At 54.6% G+C, this 25,640-nt stretch overlaps 1 protein-coding gene across 1 annotated transcript in view; it reads right to left on the bottom strand.

The window, feature by feature from the left end:
* Positions 1-25,640, bottom strand: part of LOC112061332 (hydroperoxide isomerase ALOXE3-like) — a 35,156-nt gene that overhangs the window by 4,293 nt on the left and 5,223 nt on the right. Inside the window, exons 3-12 of the mRNA XM_065569255.1 lie at positions 20,944-21,028; positions 19,363-19,485; positions 18,496-18,599; positions 17,933-18,105; positions 17,664-17,807; positions 12,843-13,046; positions 12,061-12,147; positions 9,246-9,415; positions 4,097-4,218; positions 2,528-2,628 (exon numbers count right to left, since the gene is read on the bottom strand). Coding sequence (XP_065425327.1) covers positions 2,528-2,628; positions 4,097-4,218; positions 9,246-9,415; positions 12,061-12,147; positions 12,843-13,046; positions 17,664-17,807; positions 17,933-18,105; positions 18,496-18,599; positions 19,363-19,485; positions 20,944-21,028 — 1,313 coding nt within the window. The remainder of the gene's footprint in view (positions 1-2,527; positions 2,629-4,096; positions 4,219-9,245; positions 9,416-12,060; positions 12,148-12,842; positions 13,047-17,663; positions 17,808-17,932; positions 18,106-18,495; positions 18,600-19,362; positions 19,486-20,943; positions 21,029-25,640) is intronic.

Here is a 25,640-nt window from a genome sequence, read left to right as displayed (position 1 = left end):
AAAACACCTCGAGGGGCGGTAGCTGACTCGCAATGTAAGGACAGGGAACAGACCATACCTGGTGTATCGCGGGAACAGGCTAGCCTGGTGGCCAGCAGGCCTAGCAGGCAAATAGCAGATGGTCAAGCCCTAGAGTTCTCCCAAATAGGTGGTGGAGAGAGGTAGGGGGACCCGGGCCCTCCTGCTCCACTGGGTCTGGGCCCAGGGCCCAAGAGGGAGAGGTGTGAAATGTTTCGCTCACCTCTTAGTGATGTGTGTGACTAGTCTCTTGCCTCCCTGGTTTGGGGCGTGGGCGCAGCCCCCCCGCAATGGAGAGCTCCCAATCAGCCTCAGGCACTCACTCAGCCATATGAGCTTTTCCCAGCCCCCATCCTTGAGTCAGGTTATTTTCCCTCAGCAGGGAGCGGGGGAGGGAAAAGGGGCAGGCCGCTGCCTGCCAGGTTGGGTCCAGACACTTTCCTGTGCACCACTTCAGGCCCAGAAGCTGCAAACTGGCTCCCACCCTGCAGACGGCGTCTCCCTCACTCGCTCCCCCTGCTTGACCCTCAGTGGCCCCTTTCGAGCAGATCCTCCATTCAGAGGGTGCGCCGCAGCTGCCGAGGGGCAGAGCCCTCTCAGCCCAGTGCTGTGCCTTCCCTCCCCCTTTCTCTGTCTCGGGACTGTCCTGGGGATGGTGGGGGGAAATTTCACCGCGTCATAGAGTTTAAGGCCAGAAGGGGACATTGGATCTTCTCCTCTGACCTCCTGGCTAGCACAGGCCCGTCCATTTCACCACTTCCCCCTGGAGTGTTTTGTTAGGCTAAAGCATTTCTATCCTCCGGAGGCTAAACTGCTGTGTGCCACGGGCAGAGGTACCACCTAAGCACCAGGGCAGGGTGTTGAGTGGCTGAGCCGTGCTCAGAGGAATGGCATTGCTAGGAGCCGGGCGAAAGCCTGTCAAACTGCCGTGGGAACGCCCCCGTCGTTTCAGAGGCAATCAAGGGGCCACCCCTAAAACAAGGCCTGTTAGAGTCTGCTCAGAAACTAGCAGCGCGTGGGGGGGGATCCATTGTGTGACAGAGAATGCAAACGGTGACCAGAGGAGAACGGAGCGAGAGGCAGAGGAAGAAGCCAGCAAGGCAAACGCGGCCTGAGCGCCTACAGTGCAGTGTAAACCTGGGGCAGTGGGACCCTGGTGTATGGACTTGCTGTACCCTAGCCCAGGCCTGAGCATCCGCACTGCCTTGTAAACCTGGGTTGCCAATTGCTGGCCCCAGGTCTCTGCCATGCCAGCACGTCCATAGAACCACAGAGTTACAAGGGACCGCAAGGGTCATCGAGCCGAACCCCCTGCCAAGCTGCAGGATTTATTGTGTCTACACCAGCCATGACAGTCGGCTACCCAGCCTCCAGCCCATATTGCACTACACAGACCTTCTGACTTAGACCTGCGGCTTGAGCTGTGTCCACACTGCCCAATGACAGGGCTTGGATCTGATTCACAGCAGGACTCGGGCTCTGACCTACCCCACCAGCAAAGTCCTTGGATCTGGGTCCTGACCCAAGTCAGATTGGTTTGTGTGGGGACAAAAGGCGGGCTTGGGCTCAAACCTGAGTGACACCCCGGGCTTCATGTGCAGTGTAGACATACCCAGTGTGTCCCTGGGAAAAGCTAGAGAGAGAGAGGTTTGGGGACTGTTCACTAAAGAAGCCTGGGTTCTTTCTGCATTCGGAGAAGCAGCATTTATCCATTCCTGGTACATAAATCAGACTGCATCGAAAAGAATACCAGATTCCATCAATTTCTGCATCTACCTGGAACGTACTGAGGGGCCTGAAACTTGACTAGCCACTCGGATCAAAAAGGGGCAACAGTGTGAATCTAGCACTAGTGGTGCAGCACCAATGTCTTCATGGGCCCAAAGCGGGAGAACCCACCTAGCCCTGAGGTGGCTTGGGCTCAGTGCACAGGGACTTCCTGTGTGACCCGGGGGAAATCACTCAGCCGGGGGCTGGGTAGGTCTGTTCCCCAGAGGGGTCACCCCAAGCAGATTGGGCTGGTAGGTTTTTAAGACCAAAAGGGACAATTATGAGCCCCTAGTCTGAGCTGCCTAGCCCAGTGATCCCTGAATGGAGGCCAACAACCTCTGGAGGGGCTAGAACCAGATGCACAATCCCGGTTAAAGGACTTGAGGGTCCAACACTGAATTATCCACCCTGCTAAAACTGGGCACTTTACTTCCAGTTTAAAATCAATGGGGCCAGACCCAAGGTGGTGTCAATGGGAATCTCTCCACTGGAGTCAATCGGGCCAGACCCCAGCTGGTGTCAATGGGTGTCTCTCCACTGGAGTCAATGGGGACAGATCCCCAGCTGGTGTCAATGGAGTGACACTGATATTCCTTGCCATGGAGACACCCTCTGGACCAGTGCAGAAATCCACCCACCAAATCAGCTGAGCTTCCCAGGGTGCCAAAGAGGGGTGGGCACCTGCAACGCAGCATATTTCAGGGCTATTCAAACTCAGCTCTCCCCAACTCTCTCCTACCTGCCCGCTGTTGACAGCGGCATGCCGGGCCGAGCTGCAGTAAACGATCATGGTGAGGAATTTGATAAGCTCAGCTCTGGTCTGCAATGTGGAGGGGACACCTGATGGGTGGAGAAAATGACACAGGCAGTGAGCTAACACCAAGAGTCATCTCTGCCCTGGGGAACAACACACACACACACACACATCCCCCCTTGCCAAGCACTGTTACAGGCTGGGGACCGACTGGCTAAGCAGCAGTTCTGCAGAAAAGGACTCGGGGATTACCATGGAGGAGAAGCTGGATATGAGTCAGCAGTGTGCCCTTGTTGCCAAGAAGGCTAATGGCATATTGGGCTGTATTAGTAGGAGCATTGCCAGCAGATTGAGGGAAGTGATTATTCCCCTCTATTCGGCACTGGTGAGGCCACACCTGGAGTATTGCGTCCAGTTTTGGGCCCCACACTACAGAAGGGATGTGGACAAATTGGAGAGAGTCCAGCGAAGGACAACAAAAATGATCAGGGGAGACTTACGAGGAGAGGCTGAGGGAATTGGGCTTGTTTAGTCTGCAGAAGAGAAGAATGAGGGGGGATTTGATAGCAGTCTTTAACTACCTGAAGGGGGGTTCCAAAGAGGATGGAGCTCGGCTGTTCTCAGTGGTGGCAGATGACAGAACAAGGAGCAATGGTCTCACGTTGCAGTGGGGGAGGTCTAGGTGGGATATTAGGAAACACTATTTCACAAGGTGGGTGGTGAAGCACTGGAATGGGTTACCTAGGGAGGTGGTGAAATCTCCATCCTTAGAGGTTTTTAAGGCCCAGCTTGACAAAGCCCTGGCTGGGATGATTTAGTTGGGGATTGGTCCTGCTTTGAGCAGGGGGTTGGACTAGATGACCTCCTGAGGTCTCTTCCAGCCCTAATCTATGATTCTATGATTCCCCGCTACGAGGAATGGGGCAAATAATGGAATTTTTGGTTCACGTGCCATACAAGGGGGAAAAAATCATTTCGGGTCCACACAAAACTGAAATTTTTCATGAACTGAAAGATCATAATGAAAATCAAAATGTTTCTTTTGGAGAACGTTGAAATGGAACGTTTCCTAGATGCTAAAGCCACCGTGACAGTCTGCTCTGACCTGTGTAACTTCCCGGAGTTAAGTCCTGGTTCAGCTAGCGCAGAGCCTTCAGAAAAACATCCATTCTTGAGCTGAAAATTACTAGTGGTGGAGAACCCACTGCAGCCCTTGGTGAGTTATTCCAATGGTTGATTCCCCTCACTGGTAAAAATTTACACCTTCATTCCAGTGGGAATTGGTTTGGTTTCAATTTCCAGTTGCTGCCTCTTTCTCTGCTAGATCGAAGAGCCCATCATCAATTCCCCCCCCCCCCCCCACGTGGGTCCTTATACACTGGTTTGGCCTCTACTTGGAGCAGCGAGGCCACAATGAAAGGCCTGCACGGTTCCTTCCCCGGGAGATGCGGCCACACCCTGGTACCCTTTAGGCCTCTCCCAGCCCTAAGTGAGTTCTAACCAGACCCCACTGGCTATGCTGGAGAGGGTGAGCGAGGGGTTGGAGGATGGTACCGGATGACTTCCTGCCCATAAACCCTTCAGTGAAGATCTCTGCCACCCAGGCCTGCAGCTCGGAGTCCTTCTCGACAGTGACGTCGCTCTGGTAGTACAGCCCAATGATGCCAGAGACAAAGCTGTGAGGGTTAAAGGAGAAACCAGTGAGTCAGGTCGTATGCAATGGGGTTACTCTGGAGTCACACTGGGGTGAGTGAGAGGGGAACCAGCCCTAGAGACTCCAGCGGAGTTACTCCTGATTTACACAAGGGGGCAGTGAGAAAGGAATCAAACCCCAATGAGATAATAAATTACAGAGAATGAAATGTTATGGGAAAGTCACTAGATGGCACCACAGGACTAGGAATACATAGTGTACATTTCCTAACAGAGTTTCAGTTGTAAGCCATTTGCCACACATAGAGATTTTTGTTTTGGTGGCAGGATGCTGCTAATAGCACTGATGTGATTTCAGTGATTCCTGGAAGTTAACCCCACTCTGGTCACCTATACTGACACCTGCCCAGCCCAGACATCAAAATCTCACCCTGGAAGTCCTTGCTGAGGCTGCAGGGTAACAGGGTATCTCACAGTTCTGGGTGTCCTGATCAAGATGTCAGACCTGCACTGCCGCCAATAGAACAATGCTGATTTACACCAGCTGGGATCTGGCCCATTGACTCCAATGGAGAGACACCCATTGACACCAGCTGGGAAATGGCCCATTGACTCCAATGGAGAGACGCCCATTGACACCAGCTGGGATCTGGCCCCATTGACACTAATGGAGAGACGCCCATTGACACCAGCTGGGATCTGGGCCCATTGACACTAATGGAGAGACGCCCATTGACACCAGCTGGGATCTGGGCCCATTGACACTAATGGAGAGACGCCCATTGACACCAGCTGGGATCTGGGCCCATTGACACTAATGGAGAGACGCCCATTGACACCAGCTGGGATCTGGCCCCATTGACACTAATGGAGAGACGCCCATTGACACCAGCTGGGATCTGGCCCATTGATTCCAATGGAGAGACGCCCATTGACACCAGCTGGGATCTGGCCCCATTGACTCCAATGGAGAGACGCCCATTGACAGCAGCTGGGATCTGGCCCCATTGATACTAATGGAGACTTGTCCATTGATGCCAGCTGGGGATCTGATGGGCATAAGAAGACCCAAGGGATCAGGCCTCACATTAAAAACAGGAACCAGCTCTGAAAGGCCTGTGTCCCCTGATGGCCTAGTAGTTAGTGCAGTAATCTGCAATGTGGTAGACCCAGGTCTGAAGCCCCACTCTGCAGCCTGTTAATCTGAACACAGGGATGTGCCTAGGGTTACCATACGTCCTCTTTTTCCCGGACATGTCCGGCTTTTCAGCAATCAAACCCCAGTCCGGGGGGAATTGCTGAAAAGCCACACATGTCCGGGAAAATGGCCGGCACTTCCTCTCCCCCTGTGGCTCTGCTCCACTCCTCCTCTCTCAGATTTACAGAGCCAAGCTGCCCGAGCAAGCGCTACTAGCTTCGGGCAGCCCCCCCCCCCGCCTCCGGACCCCGAGCCCCCAGCCAGGCACTTCTCCTACCCGGCTCCAGCTGAGCTGCTCCCACGGTGCAAGGTCCGGAGGCAGGGGGGGGGGGCTGCCCAAAGCCGGTAACGCTGGCTCCTGCAGCTCTGCTCTGTAAGTCTGAGGGGGCGGAGCCGAGCAGCTCAGTTGGAGCCGGGGAAGGGACGTGTCCAGCCAGCTCTGGGTCCTGAGGTAGGGGAGGGCTGCCCGAAGCCAGCAGCTCAGCTCTTACAGTCTGAGCTGGGAGGAGCAGCTCAGCTGGAGCCCAGGTAGGAGAAGTGCCTGAAGCCGGTAGCACTAGGGCAGCTTGGCTCTTAAACAGAGCCGAAGAGTCAGGGAGCAGCAGCAGTCGCCAGAGCCTGCTCTAAGGTAAGCCAGGGATGCCAGCAAAGCTGGGAGTACCATGCGCCGCTGATTGCACAGGTGGGGGGCAGCGCTGGGGGAGCTGCTCCGGGGAGTCGCCAAAAAGCACTGACTGTGGTGGGGGAGGAGGGGAGGGCAGTGTGAAAAAGGCAGGAGTGTGCAGAGGGATCAGAGCTCTGGCTGCGATGGGCATCGGGCTGCCTTGCCTGCAAGTGGATCAGAGCTCCTGGGGCTGGGGTGTGCTGTATGGCACTCAGCTCCCCATTTGTGATGAGACACAGCAGTGTAGTGGATCACTGCGAAATACCTGCCCAATCAGAGCTGTGGGGGCAGGGCTTGCAGGGGCTGGCTCCGACAGCTCCCATTGGAGCTTTTCCCAGCCAATGGGAGCCTCTGAGCTTGGCTTGTGGCGGGCCCAGCACGTGGAGACCCTGGCTGCCCCTGATCCTAGGAGCAAACACAATGCCAAAACGAAAATACAAAGTTCACTACATATAAAGAATTACGTTTTAGAATTAAAGAATTAAATAGCTCAAAATGTCCGGGATTTTACCGGGCAGGGAGGAGAACTGGGTGCTCCAAGGCATCTGGGGAGCTGGGAAACAGAACAGTGTAAGCTGCGTGTCCTGACCGCTCCCAAAAACTGAGCGCCGGGGCAGATCCTCCACTGAGCAGCTTCATTAAAGTCATGGGAGTCTATACTAGTGGAGTGCCTGACTTTAGAATTGGTGCAGCTGTTTCGTGTGGCTGGGAGGGAGGAGGGGGAATGTGGGGTGCTCAGGGGAGGGGGCGGAGACTTTGGGGAAGGGGTTGGAATGGGGGCAGGGAAGGGGCGGAGTTGGGCGGGGCCGGGGGTGGGGAAAGGGGTGGGACCGGGGGAGGGGCGGAGTTGGGGCGGGGCCGGGGCCCCATGGAGTGTCCTCTTTTTTCAATGTTCAAATATGGTAACCCTAGATGTGCCCCAACCCCTGTGCAATAACTGGGTGGCAGGAGAGGTTCCCTGTGAGGAAAGGACTCGCCTGTTTTAAGGGCCTCATTCCAGGGGAAGATTTGTGGCTATGAATCAGGCACTGCCCTCTAGCCTTCAATTAGGCACCCAAAGCTCTGCCTAGTGGCCTGTAGCTTCTTTGATGCCTAACTCTCCCCGTGTGGTTTTTAGGGAGCCTGTCAGTGCTGAGATGTGCCCTGTCAGGCGGATGCCAAAGCACCCTTGCAAATCTGGCCTGCCTCAGTTTCTCTCAAAGGCGGGTCACCCTCCTGGCCTGCCTTTGCAAAGCCCTTTGAGATCTGACAAGGATCGGCGCGAGGGGCAACGATTAATATCGATCGCTCCTGCCCCGCCGGAAGGGCGACGTCCCAGAAAGCGTCTGTCCCTTTCAGAAGCTTTCAGCCGAGGCGAATTTCACCTGGGCAGCGTTTTCTGTGCTCCCTCCCCTGCGTCCCTGAGACAAACCCCCAATTCTGTTGGCAAAAATCTCTTTCCAAAGCCACGTTCAGCGTCGGTGGATCAACTAGCTTCGGAAAGCCTCCGTCACGCCCAGTGATATTTAGCCCAGGCTGTTTGCATTTCCCAGCTGCCTGCGGGAACGTGTCCGTGTCTCAGCAGCTCGAGGAAAAGGCTTAAATCCCTGTCCTGCCCCGTAACCTACCCATGCACTAGGGACTTGGAAAGACAGAGGAGTAGGTCAGATCCCCAGCTGGTGTAAATGGGTGTCACTCCATTGGATTCAGTGAGACCAGTTTCCCAGCTATTATCAAGGGGCATTTCTTTATTGGGGTCAATGGGCCCGAGCCCCAGTGCGGGTAACTGCCCGTTGCTTTGTTGGAGTCACGGGGGCCAAATCATGAGCTGGTGTAAACTGATGCGGCTCCACAGGGCCAGATGCAAATCAGCTTCACTCCACTGAAATCAACAGGGCCAGATACCAGCTGGTGTATTTTTACCCCAAACCTAATATATCATTGAAAGGGTTTTCTGGGGTTTCTGGGGGTTTGTGAAAAATGCTCAATTTTGAACCACCTGAAATTTTTCAGCCAAAAGCTGAGCGAACAGCTGTTTTTTGAGAGAATCAAAAGTTTCACGGAAACAATTTCCATTGGTTCTCTCTCCCATCCTTTGTCTATTTAGATTGTGAGCAGGTTGGGGCAGGAACCTTCTGTCCGTGGGTGTCTCTCTCTACAGCACCTAGCACCCTGATGGTACCGATCTCGGTCAGGGTCTGTGCAGCGCCTGGCACAACACGGGCTCTGATCTTTGTCAGGGTCTGTGCAGCGCCTGGCACAACACGGGCTCTGATCTTTGTCAGGGTCTGTGCAGCGCCTGGCACAGTGGGGTTCTAAATTTGACTGTAGCAAACTATAATCACTTGATCACAGTCCATAAGTATCTTCATGGGGAACAAATATATAAAATGGGCTCTTCGGTCAATCAAAGAATGTCTAAGAAGAGACAATGGCTGGAAGGTGAAGCTAGACAAACTCCGACAGAAAATAAGGTGTCATTTTTTAAAGGTGAGAGTAATTAACCACTTGAACAATTTACCAAGGGTCATGGAGGATTCTCGCTCACTGGCAATTTTTAAATCAAGATTGGGTGCTTTTTTTTCTGAAAGATCAGCCCTAGGGATTATTTTAGGGAGGTTTTCTGGCCTACGTGAGACAGCAGATCAGAGTACATGATCACAATGGTCCCTTGTGGCCTTAGAATCTATGAATAAAAATGATAGGACCAGAGCCTCAGTGGGTGTGAATAAGCACAGGTGTATTGAAGTCTCACAGATTCACATCAGCTGTGGATTGAGCCCAAATCTTCAGGCCTCATGAACATGAAGAAAACCTCCAGACTGTGACCTGAATGTAACCTGATGCAGCGACGCTGCCTGAGTTTGCAGAGAGCCTGAGCCCATTGCTTTGAGAGGAGGGTGGTGAGGTGCTCCCCACATGTGCCATTAACTCTGACACATAAGGACAACAATTTCCAGCTCCCGATGACTACATCACTGCGGATGAAAGCACATTACAGAGGAAAGAAATGACCCCCATTGTGATGTTCTACTAGGAGCAGCACCTCATTGAAGGGGAATGCGGTGGGTGGGGCTTGGTCTGTGGACAGGGCTTGAGAAAGCACTACCTCTGTTTTCTCCTAGAGATTCACTGCTCCGCCCCAGCTCCACTGTGGTTTCTCCACCCCCACCTCCGCAGCATCACTAGCCCCCACCCCCTGGATTCACCTCTCCACTGCTGTCCAGATCCTCATGCCATCATCCCGGTAGTAGTAATTGGGGAGCGAACTGACACCACGAGCTTCCAGGTCATCTGGCAGACAAAGCTCCTCGTAACTCACGTTCTCCACACCCTTGGCCAGCAGCTTCAGCATCCCATCCCGACCTGTCGAAGAGGCCTGGAAGAGAGGCAAGAATCTAGAAATCTTGAGAGGACAGATCCCAAACTGGTGTCAATGGGAGTCTCTCCATTGGAGTCAATGGGGCCAGATCCCCAGCTGGGGTCAATGGGCGTCTCTCCATTGGAGTCAATGGGGCCAGATCCCAGCTGGTGTCAATGGGCATCTCTCCATTGGAGTCAATGGGGCCAGACCCCAGTTGGTGTCAATGGGAGTCTCTCCATTGGAGTCAATGGGGCCAGATCCCCAGCTGGGGTCAATGGGCGTCTCTCCATTGGAGTCAATGGGGCCAGACCCCAGCTGGTGTCAATGGGAGTCTCTCCATTGGAGTCAATGGGGCCAGACCCCAGCTGATGTCAATGGGCGTCTCTCCATTGGAGTCAATGGGGCCAGACCCCAGTTGGTGTCAATGGGAGTCTCTCCATTGGAGTCAATGGGGCCAGACCCCAGCTGGTGTCAGGAGTCAATGGGCCAGATCCCCATTGTTTGTTAATCGGCTGTAGTTCCATTGGCTCAGTGCCGATTGGCAGCAGCTGGGTTAATAAATTATGCCTGAGCGAGAGCAGATCTTTTAGAAAGAAACCTCCAATCTGGAGCTAACGTTTCTGGTAATGAACCCTCCACCACGCCTTGGGAAGCTGCTTCTAATACTTCTTCTCCAGCCTGGGACCCAGCTGCCACTCACTTCCAAGCTGAAGAGATCTAACTTCAACTTCCAGATACTAGACCTTGCTCTGCTGAATAAGGAGCCCTCTGCTCTTCGAAATCTCCCTAGGCAGGTACTCAGAGTGTGATCAAATCTCCTTTTATCCTTCCCTCGTCTGCTATATAGAGCAGCATTTCTCAAACTGGGGGGGCCTGATCTAAAAGTGGTTGCAAGGGGGGGGGCCATGAGAGGAGCCCATCTGGCAAGGCGCCCAGCTCTGAAGGCAGCGCTGCTGTCAGCAGCAACACAGAAGTAAGGGTGGTGTGGGGAACGGGAACTGGGGGGCCTTCTTTTTAAGAACCAGAGTGACTCTAAAGGCCTAGATTCAGACCCCTTAACAGAGGACTGTTAATGCTGACGGCCTCTATAAAAGCAGTACAGGCCAAGGCCTGAACAAGACTGAACTGCACGGTTCTCTGCCAAATTCGGTCAAGGGTTATGACCAGAGGAGGGAGGGGGGAGTAAACAATGCAAGAGGCCTCTGCATACCCACTTTATCAATATAATAACTGCCAGTTTATGAAATATAATAACCGCTTGTATGAAGAAATTGCTTTTGCAAATGCCAACTTCTCCTGTGATTCCAGCTATCTGCAAAATTAGCCAATCATGTATCTTCTTTGAGCGTCCTATGTTAACCCCCATGCCCGTTACCGTAAAACTCCGGAAAGATGATATGTACTTTAACGAGAAATACCCCTAAATTGGTGCCAAGTACCACCCCTAAAGGAAAAACACCAAGTGACCCCTTACCTAATATATACCCAATTCTCGCAAATTAATTAGGAAGGTACCGGGAAAGGGGGACTGACCCCAACTCTTGTTTCTTGCAAATGACATATAATGTGTACTGTGCTTGCGGTTTAATGAAATAAAGGCAGCCTGCGTGCTGACCTAGGGGTGTCAGTCTTCGGACTGCACTCCAGTGCACTGGTATGTATGTCAATAAACTGGCCTCAGGCTTGAGTCTGTAAACTAAAATCAATGTGCGGGTGTCTTTGACCACGACAGTGGCATGTGTGTGTGTGGGGGGGGGGGCGTCACTTTTTTGGGGTGTCATCACAGCCTGAAATATTTTCAAAGGGGGTCCCAGTAAAAAAAGTCTGAAAACCTCTGATACAGAGTCTCTTGGTTTAGTGTAGACACCACAACAGGGCACCCTGTTCCAGTCACAACCTCCCTAGGGCCGTGTCCGGACCTAGCGCCGATGCAGTGGGCCAATGAAGACATTTTAATTTCTTTTTCAGCACAGTGAAAATTCCAAAAAATTGGGGAAAAAAATTCGTTTCAGACTGAGGTGAAAATGAAGGTGTTTGAAATGTTTGGCAAGTGGAAAATGTAAAACTAAAATCTAGATTTGTTCTGGGTCAAACAAAACCTTTCGTTTGGACAAACTGGATAATGGTTCCTCTCCGCCAAATGGTTTTGCTTCAACACAATCCAACCATTTCATTTGGATCTCAACCCTTTTAAAAACGGGTTGAAACAAAAAGTTGTGGGTTTATTTTAACTGAAACAACTCAGTGAAATGGACGCTAATTCATGAAATGTTCGGCATCACCAGATCCGCATTTATTTTCACGAAAAAAACAGAAAAAGCCCCACCCAGCGCTAACTGCCATCACCCTACGGCAGTTCTGGGTTAGCCCTAGAAAGGCCAATGTATCCACCAGCCGTGCTGTAGGAATGCCTGGAGCAGTCACACGATACCACCCGTTCTATAGATGGGGGAACAGAGACACAGAAGGAAACAGGCGTGACTACAGTCACATCACAAGTGAGTGGCAGAGCTGCAAAGATACCACACCTCCTGAAATCCAGCAGCTCCCTGCTCTACCCACTAGCCCCTGCTCCCCTCCCAGAGCTGGGGATAGAACCCAGGAGTCCTGGCTCCCAGCCCCCATCCTGCTCTTACCAGGGGACAAGAGTCAACTCTCACCTTGTCAAAGAGCCCTCCTGGCTGGATGAGGTTGGTCCTGACCAGGGTGTTGATGTGCAGGGTGTAGCGGGTGTGGGGGATCAGGAGCTGTGGGGAGCAGAGAGACATGGGGCTGAGCTGGGACCCTGGTCCAACCTCCCCACCCCCAGCGACACAGCCCCTGTGGGATAAAGGGCACATTGAGGGGTGACGGGCCCACACGGCTGCGTTAAACAGAGACATGCCCACACACAGCAGGACACAGGCTCAGCCAGACATAGCTGGGACAGGGCACATCTGGGTCTGAGACAGCTTGGCATGGCTGGGTGCAGACGGCACCCGCAGAAGCAGCTGGGCATAACTGGGGCATGAATCCAGGTGGGGAGTGGGCACCTTTGGCTGCAGATGGCACCTTCGCCCCCAGCTCAGGAACAGGCAGAGTGGGCACATCTGGGGCAGGGGCTGCAGCTGGGCACACACTTGGGTACCCTGGACCGTGCAGACAGTGATGGGCCATGGCACGGCCAGCTGGGCACATTTTGAAGTGCTATCGGATGCCTCTGGGCACATCTGGGGCACGGATGCAGCTGGGCATATCTAAGACACAGACGCAGTTGGGCACAGATGTTGCTGAACACATCTGGGGCACACATCTGTGCACATCTGGGGCACAGATGCAGTTGGGCACAGCTGGCGCACAGATGCAGTTGGGCACAGCTGGCGCACAGCTGTCTGCTGGCCAAAGGCACAGGAAGGACATGAGGGGGTAACCCCTCCCCCCGCTCGATCCCTCGCCCCCTCACCTTGTAGACAGGATGGCACATGGGCAGCTGGCGCAGTGTGGCCATGCAATACACCTCACAGAGGAAATGCGCCTCCAGCAGGTGGGTGTTGACCTCATGGACATGGAAGTTGGCCAGGCGCACCCAGATCTTGGCCAGGGTCCAGTCCCACTCGGGGTCGCTGGGCAGGAAGATGGGGCTGTCGGGGCCCGGGTGCTGGCTGAGCTGTGAGGGCAGGGAAAGGAGATGAGAAGAAAACACCCTCCTGCATGGACCATGTGCTGGGAGTTGCTAGCAGGGGGCAGCGCAGGACTGGACGGAGAGCCCTGCAGCTGGAGGTGGGGCTAAGGCTTGTGAGCTCTGACATCCTGAGACACCCAGTGGGTGGGAATTGGAGGGGGGCTGCCTCACCCAGGAGGGCCCCACTCCTGAATGAGTACTTGGAGCTGGAAAGGGGGAATCAGAGCCCTCCTATGAGACTTCTGGTCCATCCATCCATCCATCCATCCATCCATCCCTCCTGCCCAGCACCTTGCTCCAGCACCTTGCATCCATAGGTGCAGACTCCGCGAGTGCTGCGGAGCTCGAGCACTCATGGAAAAAAATAGGGGGTGCTCAGCACCCACCAGCCACAGCAGGGCAGCAGATCAGCTGTTGGCGGCTGGCGGGAGGCACTTGGAGGAGAGCGGAGAGCAGTGAGTGGCAGGCGGGTGGGGGACCGGGAGGAGGGGGCGGAGCAGGGGTGGGAAGAGGTGGAGCAAGGGTGGGGCCTCATGAGAAGAGGCGGAGTGGGGGCAGGGCCTCAGCGCAGAACAGGGGTGGAGCAGCCACCTGGAAAAATAGAAGTCAGTGACGGCATCCATCAGTCCCTCCCCTCCATCCCTCCCACCCATTTGTCCATCCCTGCCCCCCGTCCTCCCGTCCCTCTGGTCTGCTCAACCCACCCATCCCTGCCCTCCGTCCTCCCGTCCCTCTGGTCTGCTCAACCCACCCATCCCTGCCCTCCGTCCTACTGTCCCTCTGGTCTGCTCAACCCACCCATCCCTGCCCTCCGTCCTCCCGTCCCTCTGGTCTGCTCAACCCACCCATCCCTGCCCTCCGTCCTACTGTCCCTCTGGTCTGCTCAACCCACCCATCCGTGCCCCCCGTCCTCCCGTCCCGCTGGTCTGCTCAACCCACCCATCCCTGCCCTCCGTCCTCCCGTCCCTCTGGTCTGCTCAACCCACCCATTCCTCTGTCCGTCCTCCCGTCCCTCTGGTCTGCTCAACCCACCCATCCCTGCCCTCCGTCCTACCGTCCCTCTGGTCTGCTCAACCCACCCATCCCTGCCCCCGTCCTCCCGTCCCTCTGGTCTGCTCAACCCACCCATCCCTGCCCTCCGTCCTACCGTCCCTCTGGTCTGCTCAACCCACCCATCCCTGCCCTCCGTCCTCCCGTCCCTCTGGTCTGCTCAACCCACCCATCCCTGCCCTCCGTCCTCCCGTCCCTCTGGTCTGCTCAACCCACCCATCCCTGCCCTCCGTCCTCCCGTCCCTCTGGTCTGCTCAACCCACCCATCCCTGCCCCCCGTCCTCCCGTCCCTCTGGTCTGCTCAACCCACCCATCCCTGCCCCCCGTCCTCCCGTCCCTCTGGTCTGCTCAACCCACCCATCCCTGCCCCCCGTCCTCCCGTCCCTCTGGTCTGCTCAACCCACCCATCCCTGCCCCCCGTCCTCCCGTCCCTCTGGTCTGCTCAACCCACCCATTCCTCTGTCCATCCTCCCGTCCCTCTGGTCTGCTCAACCCACCCATCCCTGCCCTCCGTCCTACCGTCCCTCTGGTCTGCTCAACCCACCCATTCCTCTGTCCGTCCTCCCGTCCCTCTGGTCTGCTCAACCCACCCATCCCTGCCCTCCGTCCTACCGTCCCTCTGGTCTGCTCAACCCACCCATTCCTCTGTCCGTCCTCCCGTCCCTCTGGTCTGCTCAACCCACCCATCCCTGCCCTCCGTCCTACCGTCCCTCTGGTCTGCTCAACCCACCCATCCCTGCCCCCCGTCCTCCCGTCCCTCTGGTCTGCTCAACCCACCCATTCCTCTGTCCATCCTCCCGTCCCTCTGGTCTGCTCAACCCACCCATCCCTGCCCTCCGTCCTACCGTCCCTCTGGTCTGCTCAACCCACCCATCCCTGCCCCCCGTCCTACCGTCCCGCTGGTCTGCTAAACCCACCCATCCCTGCCCTCCGTCCTCCCGTCCCTCTGGTCTGCTCAACCCACCCATCCCTGCCCTCCGTCCTCCCGTCCCTCTGGTCTGCTCAACCCACCCATCCCTGCCCTCCGTCCTCCCGTCCCTCTGGTCTGCTCAACCCACCCATCCCTGCCCCCCGTCCTCCCGTCCCTCTGGTCTGCTCAACCCACCCATCCCTGCCCTCCGTCCTCCCGTCCCTCTGGTCTGTTCAACCCACCCATTCTTCTGTCCATCCTCCTGTCCCTCTTGTCTCGCCGGCCCATCCATCCTCCTGTCCATCCTCCCGTCCATCCTCCCAAACCTCGAGTCTCCTCGGCCCCTCCATCCTCCCGTCCGTCCTCCTGTCCATCCTTCCCTACAACTGGTCTCCCTGGCCCATCCATCCTCCTGTCCCTCTGGTCTCCTCGGCCCATCCACCCTCCTGTCCCTCTGGTCTGCTCAACCCACCCATTCTTCTGTCCATCCTCCTGTCCCTCTGGTCTCGCCGGTCCATCCATCCTCCTGTCCATCCTCCCGTCCATCCTCCCAAACCTCTGGTCTCCTCGGCCCCTCCATCCTCCCGTCCGTCCTCCTGTCCATCCTCCCAAACCTCTGGTCTCCTCGGCCCCTCCATCCTCCCGTCCGTCCTCCTGTCCATCCTTCCCTACATCTGGTCTCCCTGGCCCATCCATCCTCCTGTCCCTCTGGTCTCCTCGGCCCATCCACCCTCCTGTCCCTCTGGTCTGCTCAACCCACCCATTCCTCTGTCCATCCTCCCGTCCGTCCTCCTGTCCATCCTCCCAAACCTCTGGTCTCCTCGGCCCCTCCATCCTCCCATCCGTCCTCCTGTCCCTCTGGTCTCCTCAGCCCATCCACCTTCCTGTCTGTCCTCCCATCCCTCTGGTCTCCCGACCATAGGCGCCATAGGTGCTGACGCCGACATGGAAAAAAATTGGTGGGTGCTCAGCACCCACTGGCAGCTCCCTGCCCTGCCCCCCTGCTCCAGCTCACCTCCGCCTCCTCTGCGAGCACGCTGCCACGTCCTGCTTCTCCTCCCTCCCTCCAAACGCTTGCACTGCAAAACAGCTGATTCGCGGGGCAGGGAGGGAAGGGGGAGGAAGGGGAATGCGGCGCGCTTTGGGAAGAGGCAGGGATTTGGAGAAGGGATCCAATAGGGGCAGGGAGGGGGCAGAGTTAGGGCGGGGACTTCGGGGATGGGGGTTGGAATGGGGGTGGGGTCAGGGCGGGAATGGGGTGGAGTTGAGGTGGGGCCAGGGGCGAGGAAAGGAGCCGGTGCTGGAGAAAGTTGGCGCCTATGTCCCCAGCCCATTCACCCTCCTGTCCCTCCAGTCTCTTTGGTCCATCCACCCTCCCATCCGTCCTCCCGTCCCTCCGGTCTCCTCAGCCCATCTACCCTCCTGTCCATCCTCCCGTCCATCCTCCCAAACCTCTGGTCTCCTCGGCCCCTCCATCCTCCCGTCCGTCCTCCTGTCCATCCTTCCATACATCTGGTCTCCCTGGCCCATCCATCCTCCTGTCCCTCTGGTCTCCTCGGCCCATCCACCCTCCTGTCCGTCCTCCCGTCCCTCTGGTCTCCTCGGCTCATCCATCATCCCATCCGTCCTCCTGTCCCTCTGGTCTCCTCGGCCCATCCATCCTCCCATCTGTCCTCCCGTTCCTCTGGTCTCCCCGGCCAGGGGAGGCTCTATGTTTTTTGCTGTCCCAAGCACAGCAGTCAGGCAGCCTTCAGCGGCTGTTCTGCGGGAGGTCCGCCAATCATGTGGATTCGGCGGCATTTCTGTGGGAGGTCCGTCGGTCACGCGGATTTGGCGGTGGTTCTGTGGGTGATCTGCTGGTCCCGCGCCTTCGGTGGACCCGCCGCCGAATTGCCGTTGAAGCCGCGGCAGACCTCCCGCAGAACCACCGCCGAAGGCTGCCTGACTGCCGCCCTCACGGCGACCGGCACGCTGCACCCTGAGGCTTGCCGCCCCAGACACGCACTTGCTGCGCTGCTGCCTGGAGCCGCCCCTGTCTCCGGCCCATCCATAATCCCATCCCTCCGGTCTCCTCGGCCCATTCATTCTCCCATCCGTCCTCCCGTCTTTCTGATCTACTCGGCCCATCCATCCTGATGTCCATCTGTCCGGCCTTCCCACCCAGTTGTAAAATAATTTTTATTAAAAGGGTGAAAAGTGGATTTTCTCCTTTTCCGGCCCCACTTTCAGAGGTTTTCTGTCTTTCTTTTTTTTAATGTTTCAGTGGTGAAAAATGCAGAAGAAGGAAAAAGAGAAAAAAAGAGAATAAAGAGGAAAGGAAATTGGGGGACCAACTCCCCACTTCCAAATCCAACATTTTTCACTTTCTGAACCCTCCACCAACCTTTTCAGTCCAATCACACTTCCTGTTTGGATCCAGTAACAGAAACACTGTCAAAATTACCCTGCATGGGAGGATCCATGTCGGGGGATTTCTGATGGGAAAATGTTTCACACCCCAAATGTTGAGGTACCTGCTTACTAGGAAGGGCCCACTGGTCTGGATCAGAGGGGCAATTCCTCTGTTCTGGATTAGCCTGGCAGGGCCAAAGGGCTCCCTGGGCTGTTGTGAGCACCAGGCAGAGGCCAGGCACACTCATTACCTGGATGGCCAAGGGCACGACCTGCCCACCAGGTGTCAGGTGCAGCAGGCAGAGCGGCGCGGCCAGGTACTGCTGTTCCCCATTCAGCTGGATGGTGGGGATCCCCTCCAGGATCTTGTAATCCGTCAGAAAGATGTTCCCTTTCTGCAAGGCGGAGAGACAGGTTCATCTCTCAGATGAAGCAGGCTGCTGGGTTTTGTTCCAGGGAAAGGGACCCACAGAACTCAGCCCCGCAGACGGCTTTCGGGAGGACGGCAGGATTGTCTTACCTTGAGCTCGTCCCACAGGGTGGTGCCGTCCCCCAGGGAGCTGGCCACCATCTCCTCCGTCACTGGGAAGTTCTCCGGGAGCACCGTGCATTTCCGGATCACCACCGGGTTGACCCCGTTCAGGAACTGGTACCCGAAGAACGAATCTTCCTGCCAGTGCTCGGAGACGTACTCTGGGGACACAGATAACAACGTGTGAGTCAATGGGGCCAGATCCCAGCTTGTGTCAATGGGCATCTCTCCATGGGAGTCAATAGATGGGGGAGCATGAGCCCCCTCTAGCTATGGGAGATGTGGTGGGATCCCCAACTAGCTGTTGGGAGGCACATCCTGATGCAAGCCAGAGCTGCCCTCCAGTCTCTCATGTTTTTCCTTCACCCTCCAGCCCCAGTGCTGAGGTCAGCCCAGTTGGAACAATGAGTCTCAGCCCTTAGACGTGCCCAGCGGGTGTGGTAGGGCCAGCAGGGCCATCTCACCCCATGTCTGTGGGCACAGGGTCAGATTGTGTTGGGGGCCCGGGGCAGGACATGCCCATGCACCGTGGGATGAGGCGGGGTACGTACCTGAAGTGGGGTTCTTGTTACACCAGAATATCTTCCGGATGTCTTCCAGCTTCTCCCAGGACCCCGTACATAAGAAGAAACCCTTCAGCTTCAGCTCCAGCTCCCTGGGGACAAGAGAGACCCTTGGAGGAGAGACCGATGGATCCATCCAGTCAAGAGAAAGGGGGCACAGCCAAATACCCAACTGAAGGGAGGGCATTGCCAGGGCCCCATAACCACAGTGTGTGCCAGCCATGACCCCGATCCACCCGCTGTGGGCACTGGGGAGCAGGGAATAGCAGCAGACTAGAGGTATCTGACTATGCCCCCAGTCTGCTAGATAGATAGATAGATAGATGGGGCGTCTGGGGATAGATAGATAGATAGATAGATAGATAGATAGATAGATAGATAGATAGATAGATAGATAGAGTGGTTTTCAGTTGGTTGGTCACTCCTACCACTGTGCAACTGGTGACCTGAGGTCTAAATAGAGGGTCGGAAGGGAAACTATGTCAGAGAGGAGGGAAGAGACTCGTCTTCCCTCCTCTCTGACATAGTTTCCCCTCCGACCCTCTGTTTCGACCAGGAGGACTTTGGGGCATGTGCTGTCTCTCACTGTGGGTCGCTAGGGCCTGGCATAACATAGCGACCGAGAGGAATGGCTGGGGATGTCAGGTACAGAGGCAGGCATGAATCCTGCTCTGTGGGCAGGATCTGAGCTAGAAGATGGCCTCTTTGGAGTGACTCTCAGATCAACCCATCCCCGCTGGGGTACCTGGGGAGGGGGTTGATCCCCTTTGAGCCCTCCCCAAATCCCAACTGCCCCAGTGCCCCAGGCTGCTCCACTCAGGGCCGGCCCCAGGGTAGCGTCCCCCCCACACTCACACTTTAATGGTGCGCAGCATGAAGACGGTGGTCTTGGTCAGGCTGTACTTGTTGTTGGAGTCCAGCTCGTCCACGCTCGCCACGTCCAGGCACCTCGGCCACCTGGGGGCGTATTCCTTCCAGCTGCCGGGAGAAGCACATGGGCTCACCATCCCACACCTAAGAGAGCGCAGGCACGGGCCCCATCAGAGACCTCTGCTGCCTCACCCAGGCATGGCTGAAGGCTTCCCAAGGGTGAAGAAATCCCTCTCCCACTCAGCTTCCAAGCAAAAATAAGACCGTCTGCAGCTTTTGTAGTTACAGAGGAACCATCCAAAATGGGCAGCCAGTGTGCCCGACTCAGCGGCGCTGCCTGAGTCTGCAGAGAGCCTGAGCCCATTGCTGTGAGAGGGGGAGATCTGCCACCAGTGTGACCAATGCAGTGATGCTGCCTGGGTCTGCAGAGAGCCTGAGCCCATTGCTGTGAGAGGGGGAGATCTGCCACCAGTGTGACCAATGCAGTGATGCTGCCTGGGTCTGCAGAGAGCCTGAGCCCATTGCTGTGAAAGGGGGAGATCTGCCACCAGTGTGACCAATGCAGTGATGCTGCCTGGGTCTGCAGAGAGCCTGAGCCCATTGCTGTGAAAGGGGGAGATCTGCCACCAGTGTGACCAATGCAGTGATGCTGCCTGGGTCTGCAGAGAGCCTGAGCCCATTGCTCCAAGAACTGCCTCTATTCCCTTCAAATGCCCTAAGAGGCTAGTTTAAATAGTGTTGCAAACCCCAGGGGTTCATAGATCATGCACCAGCCCCCCTCCCCCCGAAATCACGAGATGGACTCCCAAATCCTGAGATTTCAGTAAATAACCCTTTGGGGTCTTACTTACTCTATGGCCTCAGGCCCGGTAGGTGGGGTCACATTTCTGAGCTGCTCTCCCCATACACAATGTCCGGAGAGTGACTTGGCTTTTTAAACAGAAGCTGAGTTTTTTCTCGGCATAACCCCATGACTCCAGGCACTGGGGCTTGCAGAGAAGGCCTGAGCTGCTGATGCCACAGGATTAACTCTTCCATTGTCTCCCCAGAGCATGTGTGGGAGACTGATGGGGAGTGGGGGGTAGTAAGACCTACCTGGGGAGGGGGGCAGAGGTATGGTTTTAGCTGAGTCTTGACCAGCTCTTGACCAGCCTTCTGCCAGTGGCTGGAGCCTGCCCACCCCTCCCAGGTGGAGATCAAAGGAAAAGACCCTGCCCTTCCAGAGGTCAGTGATAGGAAGCACTGAGACAGCTGAGAAGAGGGACTGGATGCGGCACAACCTGGCTTATCCTGACATTTGGGAGGGGAGGGTGTAGGATTGAATCAGGGTCCCCATGAGCCTCTGGGATCTCTCCGCGGCTGTGGAGGGGAGTGGGGTCTAGTGGTTAAAGCTGGGGAGTTGAGAGCCCAAAGTGGGAGGCAGGGGAAGGGAGTGAAAGCAGAACTGGTGCTTATTATTGTCCTCTCCTGGACAGCGCTTATGGCTTTACCAGCCTGACCCCCCCATCCCCCATCCCTGCCTGGGTGCATCCCACCCTCCTTCACCAGTGCCCCCACCCGGCTCACCGATAGGCTTCCTGCCGTGCCTTCAGCTCCTCTTGCCGGTGCTGCAGCAGCAGCGGGTGCTGGGCATCCTCCGCCGCGGTTTTGGCTGGAGGGAGAAGGGGGAGTTTGAAAGCCGATGGCACGCCAGGGTGTTAGCCACGCAACGGGCCCACCCTGCCGTGTTTGTGTGTGTGTGGAGGATGGCTGGTCCCAAACAGAGTGAGAAACAGCACCTCCTGCTGCTCCCCGAGGGAATCAGGGAGGACGCGTGCATTCTCTAACAAGATAGCATGTGGGCAATGTCTGCCGCCTGCAAACTGAGTCATGCATGGACATGTGACTTGCCCATGTGACTCCAAACTCCATTTTGCTGTAATTTTCCACCGTAAGAACAAAGAGGTGTCCTTACACCTGGAGGAGACTATAAAAGGCAGCTGCCTCATCTCCATCTTGTCTTCGTTCCTGCTTCATAACGACTGTCACTGGTGGTGATCCTGGGAAACTGGAGTGTCTAAGGGAATTGCTTGTGTGACTTATGGTTAGCCAGTGGGGTAAAGCTGAAATCTTCTCTGTTTGGCTGGTTTGGTTTTCCTTGGTGTGCAAAGGAACCCCAGCCTTAGGCTGTAACTGCCCTGTTCTAAGCAATTTGTCCTGAATTGGCACTCTCAGTTGGGTCCCACCAAAGCCAGCATCATTACATCTTCACTGATGGGGGGGAGGGTACTGAGAAGGGAGCAGTGGTGCAGGGGCAGTGTCAGATGCTGGCAGGGCAGATGTGGACAGCTGTGCATGGGGCAAACCTGCCCTGGGGCAGATGTGGCCAGATGTGCAGGGTGCCAACCTTATGAAGGACAGATGTTCATGTGGCCAACCTGAAAATAGACAGATGTAGATGCGGCTAACCTCATGGAGGACATGTGGCAAACCAGGCCCAGGACAGATGTGGACAGATATGCCCATGGCAAACCTCATGAAATATAGATGTGGATGGGGCAAGCTAGCTTCACGGTACATGTGGACAGATATTGCATGTGGCGAACCTCTTGAGGGACAGATGTGCAGATGACAGACCTTATGAAGGCCAGATGCGGACAGATGTGCACAGTGCAAACCTGAGGACAGACATGCATGAATGATGGACGGGATGTAAGAATCAGGGTCCAGATGCTCCTCCCCGGGGAGAACAGAATGTTTGAACACCGCCCCCCTCCCAAATAAGAAGTTCAATCAACTGTTTGTATACAGTGTTATTTTACCATAAAAATGTCCTGAGTAAGGTCTTTTATGCAAGCGTGTGATGTTCTGAACTGACTGGCCCTTGTGAGCTACACATCCAGGCTGTGATTATGAATGTGTGTATGCGTCTACAGAGAGAAGTGTCAATTGTAACCATGATGCAACTTTAGCATCACCTCATGTGAGGGCGGGGAAGCAAAACAGGCTGGGGGAGGAGGGGGCCACCTCCCAAGCCAGGTGTTTACACAAAACCAGTTCCAAGTTACCAGCTCCATTAGCCAGCCCAGGAGAAGACAACCAAGAGCTATTCCATAGGAACATAAGAATGGCCAGACTGGGTCAGACCAATGGCCTATCTAGCCCAATATCCTGTCTTCTGATAGTGGTTGGTGCAACGTGATTCAGACAGAGACCAGAACAGGACAATTTATCTAGTGATCCATCCCCTACGGTCCAGTCCCCACTTCTGGCAGTCAGAGGTGTAGGGACACCAGAGCATGGGGCTGTCCCCTGACCATCTTGGCTAATAGCCATTGATGGACCTATCCTCCATGAACCTATCTAGTTCTTTTCTCAGCCCTGTTATACTCTTGGCCTTCACAACATCCTCTGGCAAGGAGTTCCCCAGGTTGACTGCATTGTGTGAAGAAATACTTCCTTAGGTTGATTTTAAACCTGCTGCCTGTTAATTTCATTGGTGACCCCCTGGTTCTTGTGTTATGTGAAGGGGTAAACAACATTTCCTTAGTCACTTTCTCCACCCCAGTCATGATTTTCTAAATCTCTATCATATCCCCCCTTAGTCATGTCTTTTCTAAGATGAACAGTGTCAGTCTTTTAATTCTCTCTTTATATGGAAGCTGTTCCATACCCCTCATCAGTCCAGCGAAGAGCAACAAAAATGATTAGGGGGGTGGGGCAGATGACTTACAAGGAGAGGCTGAGGGAACTGGGGTTATTTAGTCTGCAGAAGAGAAGAGTGAGGGGGGGATTTGATAGCAGCCTTCAACTACCTAAAGGGGGGTTCCAAAGAGGATGGAGCTCTAGGAGGAGTGGGGGAGGTTTAGGATGGATATTAGGAAAAACTATTTCACTAGGAGGGTGGTGAAGCACTGGAATGGGTTCCTTAGGGAGGTGGTGGAATCTCCATCCTTAGAGGTTTTTAAGGCCTGGCTTGACAAAGCTCTGGCTAGGAAGATTTAGTTGGGGTTGATCCTGGTTTGAGCAGGGGGTTGGACTTCATGACCTCCTGAGGTCTCTTCCAACCCTAATCTTCTATGATTCTATGATTTTTGTTGCCCTTTTCCAATTTCAATACATCTTTTTTGACAACCAGAACTGTATGTATTATTCAAGGGGTGGGCATACCATGGATTTATATAGAAGCAATATGATATTTTCTTATTATCTATCCCTTTCCTAATGGTTCCCAGCATTCGGTTCGCTTTTTTGACTGCCACTGCACATTGAGCGGATGTTTTCAGAGAACTATCCACAATGACTCCAAGATCTCTTTCTTGACTGGTAACAGCTAATTTAGCCCCCATCATTTTGAATTATAGTTGGGATTATGTTTTCCAACATGCATTAACTTTGCATTTATCAACATTGAAATTCATCTGCCATTTCATCACCTACTCGCCTGGTTTTGGGAGATCCCTTTGTAACTCTTCGCAGTCTGCTTTGGACTTAACTATCTTGAGTAATTTAGTGGTGGCTGCAAACTTTGCCACCTCCCTGCTCCCCCCTCTTTTCCAAATTGTTTATGAATATGTTGCACAGCACAGGTCCCAGGATAGACCCTCGGGGGACCCCACTATTTACCTCTCCCCACTGTGAAAACTGCCCATTCTATACCTTGGGGGAGCATACTGTAACTCCCATATTCCTCATTTTCAAATAATCATGATCTTACATATAAAGCAGGCCTTGTAAGGTATCAACCAGGGGCCAGTTTTGTTCAACATCTTTATTAATGATCTGCATGATGGGATGGATTGCACCCTCAGCAAGTCTGCAGATGACACTAAGCTGGGGGCAGAGCTAGATACGCTGGAGGGTAGGGATTGAGTCCAGAGTGACTTAGACAAATTGGAAGGTTGGGCCAAAAGAAATCTGAGGAGGTTCAACAAGGACAAGTGCAGAGTCCTGCACTTAGGATGGAAGAATCCCATGCACTGCTACAGGCTGGGGACCGCCTGGCTAAGCAGCAGTTCTGCAGGAAAGGACCTGGGGATTACAGTGAATGAGAAGCTGGATATGCGTCAGCAGTGTGCCCTTGTTGCCAAGAAGCCCAATGGCATATTGGGCTGTATTAGTAGGAGCATTGGCAGCAGATCGAGGGAAGTGATTATTCCCCTCTATTCGACACTGGTGAGGACACATCTGGCGAATTGTGTCCAGTTTTGGTCCCCCCACTACAGAAGGGATGTGGACAAATTGGAAAGAGTCCAGCGGAGGGCAACCAAAATTATCAGAAGGCTGGGGCAGATGACTTACAAGGAGAGACTTCACTACTTGCATCTGAAGAAGTGAGATTCTTACCCACGAAAGCTTATGCTCCCAGTACTTATGTTAGTCTCAAAGGTGCCACAGGACCCTCTGTTGCTTTTTACAGATTCAGACTAACACGGCTACCCCTCTGATACTTGACACCATGCAAGGCACTGCATTTAGCCGTATGGAATGGAAATCTATCAACCTCATGAAGAAACTTGCACAAATACAGACAGATATCATCTTCCTTTCCAAATGCAAACGGATGGACATCATACCAAATGGACTGAAGGTGAAAAATCCATTCCTATCTACATACTGCACAGACCACAGTGAGAGATTATGCCATACATTATCAAAGAAACTGAGGAACCACCTGATCAGCATCCTATACAGCAAACAGAAAAACATCAAGAAAGAGCTCTCCAACCTGGAGACTTTCATAAATAACCAACCCTCCACACAAATGGACTTTACTAAAATAAGACAAGAGATCTACATTACACACTTCACTTCTCTACAAAGGAAAAAGGACCGTAAGCTGTCTAAAATCCTTCCTGCCACATGGGGCCACAACAGGGGTACCCCTAACTCACCCAGCAATATCGTCAATTTATCCAGCTACACACTCAACCCAGCAGAAGAGTCTGTCCTATCTCGGGGACTCTCCTTTTGCCCCAGCACCCCCATGAACATGATACAGTTCTGTGGTGATCTGGAAGCCTACTTTCGCCGCCTCCGACTCAAAGAATACTTTCATGATAACACTGAACAGCGCACTGATACACAGATACCCTCCCACCAACAACACAGGAACTCCACATGGACTCCTCCTGAGGGTCGAAATGACAGTCTGGACCTATACATAGAATGCTTCCGCCGACGTGCACAGGCAGAAATTGTGGAAAAACAACATCGCTTGCCTCATAACCTAAGTTGTGCAGAACGCAATGCCATCCACAGCCTCAGAAACCACCCTGACATTA

Source organism: Chrysemys picta, chromosome 16 (genome assembly GCF_011386835.1).
Source record: "Chrysemys picta bellii isolate R12L10 chromosome 16, ASM1138683v2, whole genome shotgun sequence".
Classification (NCBI taxonomy): domain Eukaryota; kingdom Metazoa; phylum Chordata; order Testudines; family Emydidae; genus Chrysemys; species Chrysemys picta.
The sequence above is the reverse complement of the archived record's forward strand: the minus strand, read 5'-3'. Positions and strand labels throughout refer to the sequence as shown.